Consider the following 15,306-nt stretch of genomic DNA (forward strand, 5'->3'; position numbering starts at 1 on the left):
CCCAGTCACAGTCTGCAGAAACGCCCCCACTACAAAAGACAAGGCAAAAGTCGTTGCTGCTATGTCTAATTGCTGGCAGGATTTCCACAAGGTCAGTCAATAACCGTGTTTCAAAGAAGAAGAAACTGATTTAGTAATAATAATTGCATATGCCCACACCACTATCCAGGCTAAAGACGCTGGAAACAAAGTAGGGTCAGTCAGCATAGCGCTTCCACAGAGAGCCCTCCAACAGGCCTCACTCCAAATATAGGCCCCTTATCAGCTCCACAGTGGGTGGGCCACTCAAAGCTTTTTTTTTAAAAAACCCTCTATCGGACCCCAAGTAATTCCAGCTTTAGTTTTTCAAGGCTCCACACGTACTCCACCAAATGCTGCTAAGGCTCACAGAGGTCAAGATAAAAAGGTCAAGCCAAATCAAGAAGACTTAACAGACTCGGTCTCTCCACTCGGAGGCAGATGGGTGTCCAGATGCAGTTCATTAAATTCATGAGGGTTCGATAGGGTAGACAGAAAAGGCATTTCCACTTGTGGAGGAGCCCAAAAATTAGAGGCCTGTGCTGTAAGGAAGTCACTAAGAAATCCAAGTGAAACTTTGCCTCAGAGTGGAACTTAAGAGCCTCCTGGAGTGTTTGAGCTGAATAGCAGACACATTAAAGGGGAAGCTAGATTATCATGTGAGAAAAAGGAACAGAGGGCTATGTTTTTAGGTCAAGATGAAGCAGAGGTGGCAAGAGGCTCATGTGGAGTGTAAGCTCTGGCACAGACCATTTGAGCCAAATGGCCTGTTCTCATGCTGCAAAATTCCTACTCTACACCACATGCAATCTCCTCCCATGGAAGCCATCATGGGCTGGTAAATCCCAAGAATGGCACAGCAGAGAAAGAAGGAATTTTTCCTAACCATCCTGCAAGTGCCTTAAAAAGGGGGATAGATTTGCAATCTTTACCATCTGGATATTAAGCATTTCAAGAGAAAGATTCTCCCGCAGCTAACTGTCCTTTCTGTGCTCTGTTCCAAGAATGCTGAACACCCAGGTGTTGAGGCACAGCCTGATCACATGTTTCAGCAAATTGGATACAGGTTTAAATGGCACAAAGATGAAATTCACATCCTTCCCCCCTCCCTCCGGGTGAATTGGCTGGTTCAAGGGACAGCCCCTCACTGCCCACTTCTTAAGCAGACATGAATGCCCAGACACGCGCTCGAGAATCCAATCTCCTTCTCAACCAAATTCTGGCTCGGAGCCAGCGATTGAACAACAGTGAAATAATAATTAGCTTGCACTTCTGACACTGGGCGAGAGCAAGGAACAGGCAGACCCGTGAGTACACAAGGGCCCTCTTTACGGGATAGTGTCCACGATTGGCTCCAAGTCTTGCAAGGGGAAACGGTTTCAGGCAGAATCACATGACTATCCCAAGTGAAATCAAAAGGTTTCATTCAATGCTTGTTGGAGGGGAGGGCAGAATGACTCACTGATCCCTCCCAGGATTGTAAACCATGGAACTCTTTGGTCTTTTCCTACTAAAATACTTAATAATGCAAACTTCCTATCGTCTCCTCACTGCTTACATAGAATTAACAGAGCACAAACAGGCTGTATGGCACTAACCAATCTGTGTTGGCATTTATGCTGCACAATCTTCATCCAGTCCCATCAACATAGCCTTCTATTCCCTTCTGTTCATCTACTTCCTCTTCAATGCATCTATTCCACTGCCCTCAGCTACTCAAATCATTTCAAAAAAGAAAATTTGGATGGGCATTGAGGGAAATAAAATTGCAGGGCTATGCGGATGGAGTGGCAGAAGTGAGACTGACTGGTTTGTTCTACAGAGAGCTGGCATGGATGCGATGGGCCAGGAGGCCTCCTCCTGGGCTTCTAAAAAAAATTTGGGGGCTGTGAACTCAGGTGCAGCAATGGCTCCGACTCAGTGATGACAGCTGTGAAGCCCCTTCAAAATTCATTTTTGTAAATAGTGGGCATGGCCTAATTGAACAAAATCTTTGATGCCGATTCCAGTTCCTAAAAATTCAATGAAAAGGTAGGTGTTTCTTATTTAGAAATCCCGTGGTTTAAACAGCACCCCCACTCTGCCGCGCACTCAGCTTTCTCCACACCCCACCCTGCTCCCTCTTTCCCCCCCACTCTCAGCTTTATCACCCCCACCTGGCTCTCACACTGTGACACAGAAACTTTCAAGCCTCAAAATGGGTGACAATGTTGGGAAGCACCTGCTGTAACAACTCTACTGGTGTATTACAAAAATATTAAACCCATGCCCACTAACATCCAGAAGGACAAGGGCAGCAGACACTTGGGAACACCGCCACCTGGAAGTTCCCCTCTAAGCCACTTTCCATCCTGACTTGGGAAATATATCGCCATTCCTTCACAGTTGCTGGGTCAAAATCCTGGAACTCCTTCCCTAACAGCACTGTGAGTGTACCTACACCACATGGCAGCGGTTCAACAAGGAAGCTCACCACCACCTTAAGGGCAATTAGGGATGGGCAATAAAGGCTGGCATAGCCAGTGATGCCCACATCCCATGAATGAATAGAATAAAAAAGACTCCACTCCTTGTGGCAGCAATTTCCACAACATGAACCCCCTCTGGATGAAGAAGTTTCTCCTGAATTTTCCACTGATGATTATCTTGCAATTTCCTCAGCTGTCCTATTCTTAATAGTCCATCGCTATGAACCCACCATCTTTAGTGTCTCATGCTTCTGGCCTTGATGTAAACGATGTCTGAAATGTGGGCATCTCCCTCCCCATAGCTGCATTTGCCCTTTCTGTCCAAGTCCGCTTTTTGTCATATGTTTTTAGCAACCTCTATGTGCATGTACCTCTGCACTTGTGTTTGCACACCGCTCCCCATATTCACGAGTGAGTCACTCCCTTAAGCACGCATTTATTAATATTGGCATAAAATCTAGCCACACTGAAATAATGTACAGATGCCTTCAGGAGACCCGCCCAAGAAACATCATTGGCAAGTTCCACACTCTCCTGGGGCAAATCAAGAGAAAATGAAAGGAACTACAAACAATTGGAACACAATCAAATTAACCAGCATGTGGGCAAGAACACAAAAACAGGAGGGGCCATTCAGTCCCTCATGTCTCTTGCACCACTCAACCAATGTTTGATCTGTATCCTGACTCCATATTCCCACTTTGCCTCTACATCCCTCAGTATCCTCGGCTAGTAAACACCTATTGACCTCAGATTTATTAACTGAGATAGCACCTGTTTTTTTTTTGCAGTTTGTTCCATATTATACGAAAAGGGTTTCCTAACTTCTCTCCAAAATGGTGCTGCTCTAAAACATTTAATAAAAGTGCTGATGGCCATCAGTTAGATCAACTGCACAGCTAGTTGGTAGCTATTAAAAGGTACCCAGTTGGAGCTTAAGTGAAGATTAATGGGTTCTGACATTCTGTTCAATTTATTGCTCTCCCAAAGTAGAATCTGATTTTTCCACAAACAGTTTAACATTGCAAGCTTTCAGTTACTGTTTCACTCAAGGTAATGGGGTCAGAGAGAGGTTCTGAAGCATCAAACTATTCAACGCCAAAAATATACGATTGAATTTTAAAAGCAGGAAACTTCTTATGCAAGGCAGCCAGATGTCAGAGGATCAGGAAGGTCACAGCTTTAATCTTGGATTCCTGCTGTTAGCCTGGGCTCCTAATCATCGCCCAGTGAGCCCTGCCAGATAATACTTGCTCGTGAACTTTGGCCCTTGTTAGGTGAGAGTATTAAGGGTTACAGAATGTCAGAGAGTTGACATACAGATCAGCTATGATCTAATTGAATGATGGAGCAGGTTCAAGTGGCTGGATGGACCTATTCCCATTTCTATGTCAAGAGTAGGTTTAGCTTCAATACCTCCTTCCCACCTCCAACAGCAGGCGTTTATATAAATGCCTTTTTGTGTAAGACAGCATCCCAAGGGCTTCAGGTGGTGTAATCTGACAAAACCGGATGCCAAGTAAGAGGCAATGTGCAGAGTGCACAAAAGTTTGATTTTAAAGAGGGGCTTAAGGGGATAAAGAAAGTCATTCTGTTGGTTTCTTTTATCATTCATCAATGTGAAGTGGCCATCACTGGCAAGACCAACGTTTATTGCCCTTGTAGGTGGTGGTGAACGATGAGCTGGCTACACTGGTCTTTCTAGGAGGTAGCAGATTTGGAAGATCATTTCCAAGTTGACGTGTTGCTGCAGTGCATCTTACAGATGGTTCACATTGCAGCCACTGACCAAAAATCAAGACTGACACTCTGGTGTGGTACTGCACAAGAACACAAGGAGGGGAGACCATATGGCCGGTCAAGCCTGCTCCACCATTCAATATAGGCTGATCCTGGGTTTTAACTCCACTTTCCTGCCCACTGTCACTATCCCCCGATTCCGAGACACCAAAATTCTGTCTATCCCAGCCTTAAATATACTCAACGATGGAGCATCCATAACCCTTGGCAATAGAGGATTCCAAAGATTTGCAACCCTTTCAGTGAAATAATTTCTCATCTCAGTCCTAAATGATTGGTCCCTTATCCTGAGACTGTGCCCCTGTGTTTTAGATTCTCCGACCAGGGGAAGCAATCTCTCAACATCTACCCCAGCAAACCAGCAGAGCCTTCAATATTTCAATGAGATCACCTCTCATTCTTCTGAGCCCCAGAGAACATAAGCCCAATTTACTCAGCCTCACCATGGGACAACCCCCTCATCCCACAGACCAATTTATTGAGTCTTTGCTGTACCGCCTCCAACGCAAGTATATTCTTCATTGGAGACCAAAACTGCACACACTACTCCAAATGTGGTCTCACTAAAACCTGGTACAACTGTAGCAAGATTTTGTTATTCCTGTGCTCCAATCCCCTTGCAATAAAGGCCAACATGCCATTTGCCTTCCTCACTGCTTGCTGCAACTATACACTAACTTTCTGCGTTGTTTACATCCAGATGTCTTTGAACATCAACACGTAACAAGTTGCACACCTTTTTAAAAAAAATACACGAACTCAGCCTTAAACATAGTCAATGGCCCTGCCTCTGCCATGCTCTGGGGAAGAGAATTCCACAAGCTAACAACTGTTCACTACGCAGCCTGCCCAGTTTATACCTGGCAGGACACCAGACATCTGTACAGGCACATTCCTTTTTTGCAAACCCTAAAGAAAGTTTCCAGCTAATCGCCCCACACATCCAGCAGGGATCCAATAGCAGAGGGAAGGAGTGGAGAGCAACGCCTGTTGAGGGGACAAGGAGGACAACTATGCAATGAACCTTGTGCTGCCGAGTTCAATAGGTGAGGAGGCCCACCATAGCCACATAAGAGTCTAGTCTTGATCCCAAACCAGTCACCAGAAAGGTGAAGGCTCATCATTCAAGTTAATGGGTGGGTGCTTTGAGAGGGGTGCTAGATCAGAGCAGTGCCTACTGAAACAAAAACAGAAAATGCTGGAAAATCTCAGGTCTGACAGCATTTTTGGAGAGAGAAACAGTTGACATTTCCAGCCCTTATGACCCTTCTTCAGTGCTGAATGTTGCTCACAATTAAGGTGCCACATCTGCCTGCACGCCAGTCACAAAAAGAGTGAGCCGAACTAACCAGCCATGCCCAAGGAGATGTCTATCACATTACTGCACTGGTCCAAATATATTTTAACAGATTGTTGATGACAGGAGAGAATTGGATCAGGCTCCGTTCTGCTGCCACACACAGTAGAGCAGTCATCTTAGCTCTGACACACACGCACAAAATATCTGCTTCGGCGAGCGAATGGAGGTACCTATAAAATTGTAAATCTATCATAAGTCAGAAGCTAAAGTGAAAAGTGAGAGCTGACAAACAGGCACATCCCAAAAACACTATTCCACTTGAAATGCATTAGAGTGTCAGGTGATGAGAGAGCACACTGATACGCCCTATGTATATATTAAAAAAACAACAGTCAGGTATTAATATAACCCAAGCTCAGGCTTGGCCCTTGGAGATTTATAGCAACAAACAACTTTAACCCTTTAAAGGGCCAAGTTAGAAACCCCAAAAACTGGGGCACAGAAATTCCAGAAAGAATAAAGTACAGGGAGAGAAGAGAGGAGAGAATTGGGGGTGAGGTTGGGGGGGCGGTTAGGAAGCAGAGAAAATTGGGGGTGGGGGGGGGTTAGGAAGAAGAGAAATTGGGGGGGTGGGGGGGGGGGGGGGGTTAGGAAGAAGAGAGAATTGGGGGGTGGGGGGGGGGGTTAGGAAGAAGAGAGAATTGGGGGGTGAGGGGGGGGGGGTTAGGAAGAAGAGAGAATTGGGGGGTGAGGGGGGGGGGTTAGGAAGAAGAGAGAATTGGGGGTGGAGGGGGGGTTAGGAAGAAGAGAGAATTGGGGGTGAGGGGGGGGGTTAGGAAGAAGAGAGAATTGGGGGTGAGGGGGGGGGTTAGGAAGAAGAGAGAATTGGGGGTGAGGGGGGGGGTTAGGAAGAAGAGAGAATTGGGGGTGAGGGGGGGGGTTAGGAAGAAGAGAGAATTGGGGGTGAGGGGGGGGGTTAGGAAGGAGAGAGAATTGGGGGTGAGGGGGGGGTTAGGAAGGAGAGAGAATGGGGGGTGAGGGGGGGGGTTAGGAAGAGAGAGAATGGGGGGTGAGGGGGGGGGGGGTTAGGAAGGAAGAGAGAATGGGGGGTGAGGGGGGGGGGTTAGGAAGGAGAGAGAATGGGGGGTGAGGGGGGGGGTTAGGAAGGAGAGAGAATGGGGGGTGAGGGGGGGGGTTAGGAAGGAGAGAGAATGGGGGGATGAGGGGGGGGGTTAGGAAGGAGAGAGAATGGGGGGTGAGGGGGGGTTAGGAAGGAGAGAGAATGGGGGGTGAGGGGGGGGTTAGGAAGGAAGAGAGAATGGGGGGTGAGGGGGGGTTAGGAAGGAGAGAGAATGGGGGGTGAGGGGGGGTTAGGAAGGAGAGAGAATGGGGGGTGAGGGGGGGGTTAGGAAGGAGAGAGAATGGGGGGTGAGGGGGGGTTAGGAAGGAGAGAGAATGGGGGGTGAGGGGGGGTTAGGAAGGAGAGAGAATGGGGGGGTGAGGGGGGGTTAGGAAGGAGAGAGAATGGGGGGTGAGGGGGGGGTTAGGAAGGAGAGAGAATGGGGGGTGAGGGGGGGTTAGGAAGGAGAGAGAATGGGGGTGAGGGGGGGTTAGGAAGGAGAGAGAATGGGGGGTGAGGGGGGGTTAGGAAGGAGAGAGAATGGGGGGTGAGGGGGGGTTAGGAAGGAGAGAGAATGGGGGGTGAGGGGGGTTAGGAAGGAGAGAGAATGGGGGGTGAGGGGGGGTTAGGAAGGAGAGAGAATGGGGGGTGAGGGGGGGGTTAGGAAGGAGAGAGAATGGGGGGTGAGGGGGGGTTAGGAAGGAGAGAGAATGGGGGGTGAGGGGGGGTTAGGAAGGAGAGAGAATGGGGGGTGAGGGGGGGTTAGGAAGGAGAGAGAATGGGGGGTGAGGGGGGGTTAGGAAGGAGAGAGAATGGGGGGTGAGGGGGGGTTAGGAAGGAGAGAGAATGGGGGGTGAGGGGGGGTTAGGAAGGAGAGAGAATGGGGGTGAGGGGGGGTTAGGAAGGAAGAGAGAATGGGGGGTGAGGGGGGGTTAGGAAGGAGAGAGAATGGGGGGTGAGGGGGGGTTAGGAAGAGAGAGAATGGGGGGGTGAGGGGGGGTTAGGAAGGAGAGAGAATGGGGGGTGAGGGGGGGTTAGGAAGGAGAGAGAATGGGGGGTGAGGGGGGGTTAGGAAGGAGAGAGAATGGGGGGTGAGGGGGGGTTAGGAAGGAGAGAGAATGGGGGGTGAGGGGGGGTTAGGAAGGAGAGAGAATGGGGGGTGAGGGGGGGTTAGGAAGGAGAGAGAATGGGGGTGAGGGGGGGTTAGGAAGAAGAGAGAATTGGGGGTGAGGGGGGGGTTAGGAAGAGAGAGAATTGGGGGTGAGGGGGGGTTAGGAAGAAGAGAGAATTGGGGGTGAGGGGGGGTTAGGAAGAAGAGAGAATTGGGGGTGAGGGGGGGTTAGGAAGGAAGAGAGAGAATGGGGGGTGAGGGGGGGTTAGGAAGAAGAGAGAATGGGGGGTGAGGGGGGGTTAGGAAGAAGAGAGAATTGGGGGTGAGGGGGGGGTTAGGAAGAGAGAGAATTGGGGGTGAGGGGGGGTTAGGAAGAAGAGAGAATGGGGGGTGAGGGGGGGTTAGAAGAGAGAGAATGGGGGGTGAGGGGGGGTTAGGAAGGAGAGAGAATTGGGGGTGAGGGGGGGGTTAGGAAGAGAGAGAATTGGGGGTGAGGGGGGGTTAGGGAAGAAGAGAGAATGGGGGTGAGGGGGGGTTAGGAAGAAGAGAGAATTGGGGGGTGAGGGAGGGGTTAGGAAGAAGAGAGAATGGGGGGTGAGGGGGGGTTAGGAAGGAGAGAGGAATGGGGGGTGAGGGGGGGTTAGGAAGGAGAGAGAATGGGGGTGAGGGGGGGTTAGGAAGAGAGAGAATGGGGGGTGAGGGGGGGTTAGGAAGGAGAGAGAATGGGGGGTGAGGGGGGGTTAGAAGGAGAGAGAATGGGGGGTGAGGGGGGGTTAGGAAGGAGAGAGAATGGGGGGTGAGGGGGGGTTAGGAAGGAGAGAGAATGGGGGGTGAGGGGGGGTTAGGAAGGAGAGAGAATGGGGGGTGAGGGGGGGTTAGGAAGGAGAGAGAATAGGGGGGTGAGGGGGGGGTTAGGAAGGAGAGAGAATGGGGGGTGAGGGGGGGTTAGGAAGGAGAGAGAATGGGGGGTGAGGGGGGGTTAGGAAGGAGAGAGAATGGGGGGTGAGGGGGGGTTAGGAAGGAGAGAGAATGGGGGGTGAGGGGGGGGTTAGGAAGGAGAGAGAATGGGGGGTGAGGGGGGGTTAGGAAGGAGAGAGAATGGGGGGTGAGGGGGGGTTAGGAAGGAGAGAGAATGGGGGGTGAGGGGGGGTTAGGAAGGAGAGAGAATGGGGGGTGAGGGGGGGTTAGGAAGGAGAGAGAATGGGGGGTGAGGGGGGGTTAGGAAGGAGAGAGAATGGGGGGGTGAGGGGGGGTTAGGAAGGAGAGAGAATGGGGGGTGAGGGGGGGTTAGGAAGGAGAGAGAATGGGGGTGAGGGGGGGTTAGGAAGGAGAGAGAATGGGGGTGAGGGGGGGTTAGGAAGGAGAGAGAATGGGGGGTGAGGGGGGGTTAGGAAGGAGAGAGAATGGGGGGTGAGGGGGGGTTAGGAAGGAGAGAGAATGGGGGTGAGGGGGGGTTAGGAAGGAGAGAGAATGGGGGGTGAGGGGGGGTTAGGAAGGAGAGAGAATGGGGGGTGAGGGGGGGTTAGGAAGAAGAGAGAATGGGGGGTGAGGGGGGGTTAGGAAGAGAGAGAATGGGGGGTGAGGGGGGGTTAGGAAGAAGAGAGAATGGGGGTGAGGGGGGGTTAGGAAGAAGAGAGAATGGGGGGTGAGGGGGGGTTAGGAAGAAGAGAGAATGGGGGGTGAGGGGGGGTTAGGAAGAAGAGAGAATGGGGGTGAGGGGGGGTTAGGAAGAAGAGAGAATGGGGGGTGAGGGGGGGTTAGGAAGAAGAGAGAATGGGGGGTGAGGGGGGGTTAGGAAGAAGAGAGAATGGGGGGTGAGGGGGGGTTAGGAAGAAGAGAGAATTGGGGGGTGAGGGGGGGTTAGGAAGAAGAGAGAATGGGGGTGAGGGGGGGGTTAGGAAGAAGAGAGAATGGGGGGTGAGGGGGGGTTAGGAAGAAGAGAGAATGGGGGTGAGGGGGGGTTAGGAAGAAGAGAGAATGGGGGGTGAGGGGGGGTTAGGAAGAGAGAGAATGGGGGTGAGGGGGGGGTTAGGAAGAAGAGAGAATGGGGGGTGAGGGGGGGTTAGGAAGAAGAGAGAATGGGGGTGAGGGGGGGTTAGGAAGAAGAGAGAATGGGGGAGTGAGGGGGGGGTTAGGAAGAAGAGAGAATGGGGGTGAGGGGGGGTTAGGAAGAAGAGAGAATTGGGGGTGAGGGGGGGTTAGGAAGAAGAGAGAATTGGGGGTGAGGGGGGGGTTAGGAAGAAGAGAGAATTGGGGGTGAGGGGGGGTTAGGAAGAAGAGAGAATTGGGGGTGAGGGGGGGTTAGGAAGAAGAGAGAATTGGGGGTGAGGGGGGGTTAGGAAGAAGAGAGAATTGGGGGTGAGGGGGGGGTTAGGAAGAAGAGAGAATTGGGGGTGAGGGGGGGTTAGGAAGAAGAGAGAATTGGGGGTGAGGGGGGGTTAGGAAGAAGAGAGAATTGGGGGTGAGGGGGGGTTAGGAAGAAGAGAGAATTGGGGGTGAGGGGGGGTTAGGAAGAAGAGAGAATTGGGGGTGAGGGGGGGTTAGGAAGAAGAGAGAATTGGGGGTGAGGGGGGGTTAGGAAGAAGAGAGAATTGGGGGTGAGGGGGGGTTAGGAAGAAGAGAGAATTGGGGGTGAGGGGGGGTTAGGAAGAAGAGAGAATTGGGGGTGAGGGGGGGTTAGGAAGAAGAGAGAATTGGGGGTGAGGGGGGTTAGGAAGAAGAGAGAATTGGGGGTGAGGGGGGGTTAGAAGAAGAGAGAATTGGGGGTGAGGGGGGGTTAGGAAGAAGAGAGAATTGGGGGTGAGGGGGGTTAGGAAGAAGAGAGAATTGGGGGTGAGGGGGGGTTAGGAAGAAGAGAGAATTGGGGGTGAGGGGGGGTTAGGAAGAAGAGAGAATTGGGGGGTGAGGGGGGGTTAGGAAGAAGAGAGAATTGGGGGTGAGGGGGGGTTAGGAAGAAGAGAGAATTGGGGGTGAGGGGGGGTTAGGAAGAAGAGAGAATTGGGGGTGAGGGGGGGTTAGGAAGAAGAGAGAATTGGGGGTGAGGGGGGGTTAGGAAGAAGAGAGAATTGGGGGGTGAGGGGGGGTTAGGAAGAAGAGAGAATTGGGGGTGAGGGGGGGTTAGGAAGAAGAGAGAATTGGGGGTGAGGGGGGGTTAGGAAGAAGAGAGAATTGGGGGTGAGGGGGGGTTAGGAAGAAGAGAGAATTGGGGGTGAGGGGGGGTTAGGAAGAAGAGAGAATTGGGGGTGAGGGGGGGTTAGGAAGAAGAGAGAATTGGGGGTGAGGGGGGGTTAGGAAGAAGAGAGAATTGGGGGTGAGGGGGGGGTTAGGAAGAAGAGAGAATTGGGGGTGAGGGGGGGTTAGGAAGAAGAGAGAATTGGGGGTGAGGGGGGGTTAGGAAGAAGAGAGAATTGGGGGTGAGGGGGGGTTAGGAAGAAGAGAGAATTGGGGGTGAGGGGGGGTTAGGAAGAAGAGAGAATTGGGGGTGAGGGGGGGTTAGGAAGAAGAGAGAATTGGGGGTGAGGGGGGGTTAGGAAGAAGAGAGAATTGGGGGTGAGGGGGGTTAGGAAGAAGAGAGAATTGGGGGTGAGGGGGGGTTAGGAAGAAGAGAGAATTGGGGGTGAGGGGGGGTTAGGAAGAAGAGAGAATTGGGGGTGAGGGGGGGGTTAGGAAGAAGAGAGAATTGGGGGTGAGGGGGGTTAGGAAGAAGAGAGAATTGGGGGTGAGGGGGGGTTAGGAAGAAGAGAGAATTGGGGGTGAGGGGGGGTTAGGAAGAAGAGAGAATTGGGGGTGAGGGGGGGTTAGGAAGAAGAGAGAATTGGGGGTGAGGGGGGGTTAGGAAGAAGAGAGAATTGGGGGTGAGGGGGGGTTAGGAAGAAGAGAGAATGGGGGTGAGGGGGGGTTAGGAAGAAGAGAGAATTGGGGGTGAGGGGGGGTTAGGAAGAAGAGAGAATTGGGGGTGAGGGGGGGTTAGGAAGAAGAGAGAATTGGGGGTGAGGGGGGGTTAGGAAGAAGAGAGAATTGGGGGTGAGGGGGGGTTAGGAAGAAGAGAGAATTGGGGGTGAGGGGGGGTTAGGAAGAAGAGAGAATTGGGGGTGAGGGGGGGTTAGGAAGAAGAGAGAATTGGGGGTGAGGGGGGGTTAGGAAGAAGAGAGAATTGGGGGTGAGGGGGGGTTAGGAAGAAGAGAGAATTGGGGGTGAGGGGGGGTTAGGAAGAAGAGAGAATTGGGGGTGAGGGGGGGTTAGGAAGAAGAGAGAATTGGGGTGAGGGGGGGTTAGGAAGAAGAGAGAATTGGGGGTGAGGGGGGGTTAGGAAGAAGAGAGAATTGGGGGTGAGGGGGGGTTAGGAAGAGAGAGAATTGGGGGTGAGGGGGGGTTAGGAAGAAGAGAGAATTGGGGGTGAGGGGGGGTTAGGAAGAAGAGAGAATTGGGGGTGAGGGGGGGTTAGGAAGAAGAGAGAATTGGGGGTGAGGGGGGGTTAGGAAGAAGAGAGAATTGGGGGTGAGGGGGGGTTAGGAAGAAGAGAGAATTGGGGGTGAGGGGGGGTTAGGAAGAAGAGAGAATTGGGGGTGAGGGGGGGTTTAGGAAGAAGAGAGAATTGGGGGTGAGGGGGGGTTTAGGAAGAAGAGAGAATTGGGGGTGAGGGGGGGTTTAGGAAGAAGAGAGAATTGGGGGTGAGGGGGGGTTTAGGAAGAAGAGAGAATTGGGGGTGAGGGGGGGTTTAGGAAGAAGAGAGAGGGCACATTGTGAATCATGTGATGGAGCAGACTTGGAGAGGGCAGCTTGTCCCTTTGCCCTCTCTCTCACCTCTTTCCTCCTGACGGGGTTCCCAGGCCGGGTGATTAGTGCAGTGTCCCCCTGAACCACCACAATATCCTCCACACACAGACTGTGAGGCAGCCCGGGCTCCTGGGACGCCGGCAGCTCGATCACCTGTAAGCCCAGCTTCTGCCTCAAGATGCCGGTGTAAACCCCGAGCTGTCGCTGCAGTTTGGCCGTGTCGAGCTCGGAGACTTCCTTCTCTCCTTCCCTCCTCTCCTGCTGCTCCAGGTCTTTCTGCCCCACTGTGGCCGGGACGCCCCTGACGATGGCGTGAGTGTATTTCCCGAAAGATGACATGATTCCCGACGGAAAAATTCTGCCTTTTCCAGGGAGACAGAATCCAGACTCACTCTGTTGAAGTGACTTTATGTTTTTGCAACGGGCAGATTGTTGAGAATCCAATTTCAGCAACAATTGACTTGATCAGTTTACTCGATTTATTTCAATTGATTAATTTGTTTCAGTTTCGGTCGAAATTGTCTATTTTACCCCGTTTCTATATCCCCCTATTTATCTCCAATTGCCCCTGTTTATATCCCATTTATCTTCAATTGTCCATTTAATGTTATGTCCTATGTATCTCCAATATCCCCCTGTTTATCTCCAATTGTCCCTAATTATATCCCCCGATCTCCAATTGCCTCAGTTTATAGCGCCCTATTTACTTCCAATTGCCCTGTTTGTATCCCCTATTTATCTCCAATTGCCGCTGTTTATATCCCCGTTTATCTCCAATTGCCCCTGTTTATATCGCTCTATTTATCTTTAATTGCCAGTTTCTAAATACCCCGTCTATTCCTATTTGCTATATTCACCGACCCACCTTATTCCAATGAATTTGCGGCTGGTCTAGTTTGAAGGGCACACGAAGATAAATCTCAGAAATCCTTTTCTCTTTCTTCCTGGGATCCTGCCCTGCCCGTTTTAGCTCCCCTTCTTTCAGATTCCACAATAACCCAGCTCCGCCTGATGATCTTTCTCCACGCCGCACCCCCCCACCCCTCCCCGCCCCCAGTTTACACTTTATTTCAAACAACTGTTTTTTTTTTTTACCCCTCTCCCCTCCTGGTGATCCTCTTTCACAAAAATCCGATTTTGCTCTGTCTTTCGCAAATTTAATCGGTGCTGACTCCCCCACCCTCCTCACTCTCAAATCCGATCTAAGCTTTAAGTTTAGGAGGATTCCCAAATTTCTTCCTCAGTTAGTCTATCATAGTTAGAGCCCTACCTTCGGTTAACAAGGCATCCTCTGTCCTGTCCTGAAATCCCTTTTCTGTTCATCAAATCCTCTTTTATTCTTCTGATTTTCTTCTTCCTGTCAATTTGTTCCTTTTCTTCCCCCTTTCTCTCTCTCTCTTTCTTTCTCTTCCTCCTCCTGCCTCTTTGTCCCTGCCTCTTGGACTCTTATTTATTACCGCTTTCGGCTGCTGAAGTCAGTTTAAAATCGCTCTGATAACGGGACCGAGTGAGTGAGGTTTAAACCTTGACTGATCGCGCCTCTTATGTTAAAAGCTAGTATTTACAAAAGAGAGATTGAAAGAGATCGAGTTTTTTTTTAAAAAATACGAGAATCGGGAGGGCACGCCACCTACTGCCTGCTTTGCTAGTCCCATAAAGAAGCTCAATAATTCTCCAGCCTGAGTTTTTTTAAAAATTCTTTCATGGGATGTGGAGATCGCTGACGAGGCTAGCATTTGTTGGCGCTTGACATCCAAACCCACGACCGGTAACATCTAGAAGGACAAGGGCGGCAGACAGATGGGAACACCACCACCTGGAGGTTCCCCGCCAAGTCACTCACCCTCCTGACTTGGAAATATATCGCCCGTTCCCTCACTGTCGCTGGGTCAAAACCCTGGAACCCCCTCCCTAACTAACAGCGCTGTAGATGTACCTACACCGCATGGACTGCAGCGGTTCAAGAAGGCAGCTCACCACCACCTTCTCAAGGGGCAATAGATGCTGGCCCAGCCAGCGAAATCCACATCCCGTAAATTAATTAAAAAAAAAGACTGAGTGGCTTGGTGGGCCATTTCAGGGGGCAGTTAAGTGTCAACCAGATTGCTGTAGGTCTGGAGTCACATGCAGGCCAGACCAGGTAAGGACGGCAGATTTCCTTCCCTAAAGGACATTAGTGAACGAGATGGGTTTTTACAACAATCGATTGTTTCAAAGTCACCATTACTGAGACTCCCTTTTAATTCCAGATTTTATTGAATTTAAATTCTACCAGCTGCCATGGTGGATTCCCAATCCAATGACGTTCCCAGGGGTCCACCATCTCCCTCTGTTCATTGCTATTCATGAAGAACTGCCTCGCCTTTATATTCCAAGACAGGAGGCTTAGGAATTCTCTTTGAAGCATTGCAATGGGGGAAAGCTGACAGCCAGATTTGTACACTTCAGGCTCCCCCAAAGAGTCATGTGGAGAATGAGAAACAAGGAGTGAGGTGGTGTGACAGGAATGGGGGAAGCAGACTGCTGGGCACTGAGGATTGAGGTGGAGGAACACTGCGGAGTGAGGCAGAGGGACACTGCGGAGTGAGGGACACTATGGAGAGGCAAAGGGATACTTGAGAGTGAGGGAGAGGGACACATGACAGGCGGAGGGATACTTGAGAGACCATAAGACATAGAAGCAGAAATTAGGCCATTCAGCCTATCAAGTCTA

The 15,306-nt window shown here is 51.1% G+C and overlaps 1 protein-coding gene across 1 annotated transcript in view; it reads right to left on the reverse strand.

The window, feature by feature from the left end:
- The window catches only part of LOC121291942 (N(G),N(G)-dimethylarginine dimethylaminohydrolase 1-like), a 54,642-nt gene extending 41,042 nt beyond the window's left edge, over window positions 1-13,600 (reverse strand). Inside the window, exon 1 of the mRNA XM_041213623.1 lies at window positions 12,621-13,600. Within this exon, the coding sequence (XP_041069557.1) occupies window positions 12,621-12,932 (312 nt within the window). The 5' untranslated portion in view covers window positions 12,933-13,600. The remainder of the gene's footprint in view (window positions 1-12,620) is intronic.
- Window positions 13,601-15,306: the final 1,706 nt, after the last annotated feature.

This window comes from Carcharodon carcharias, chromosome 19 (assembly GCF_017639515.1).
Source record: "Carcharodon carcharias isolate sCarCar2 chromosome 19, sCarCar2.pri, whole genome shotgun sequence".
Classification (NCBI taxonomy): Eukaryota; Metazoa; Chordata; class Chondrichthyes; order Lamniformes; family Lamnidae; genus Carcharodon; species Carcharodon carcharias.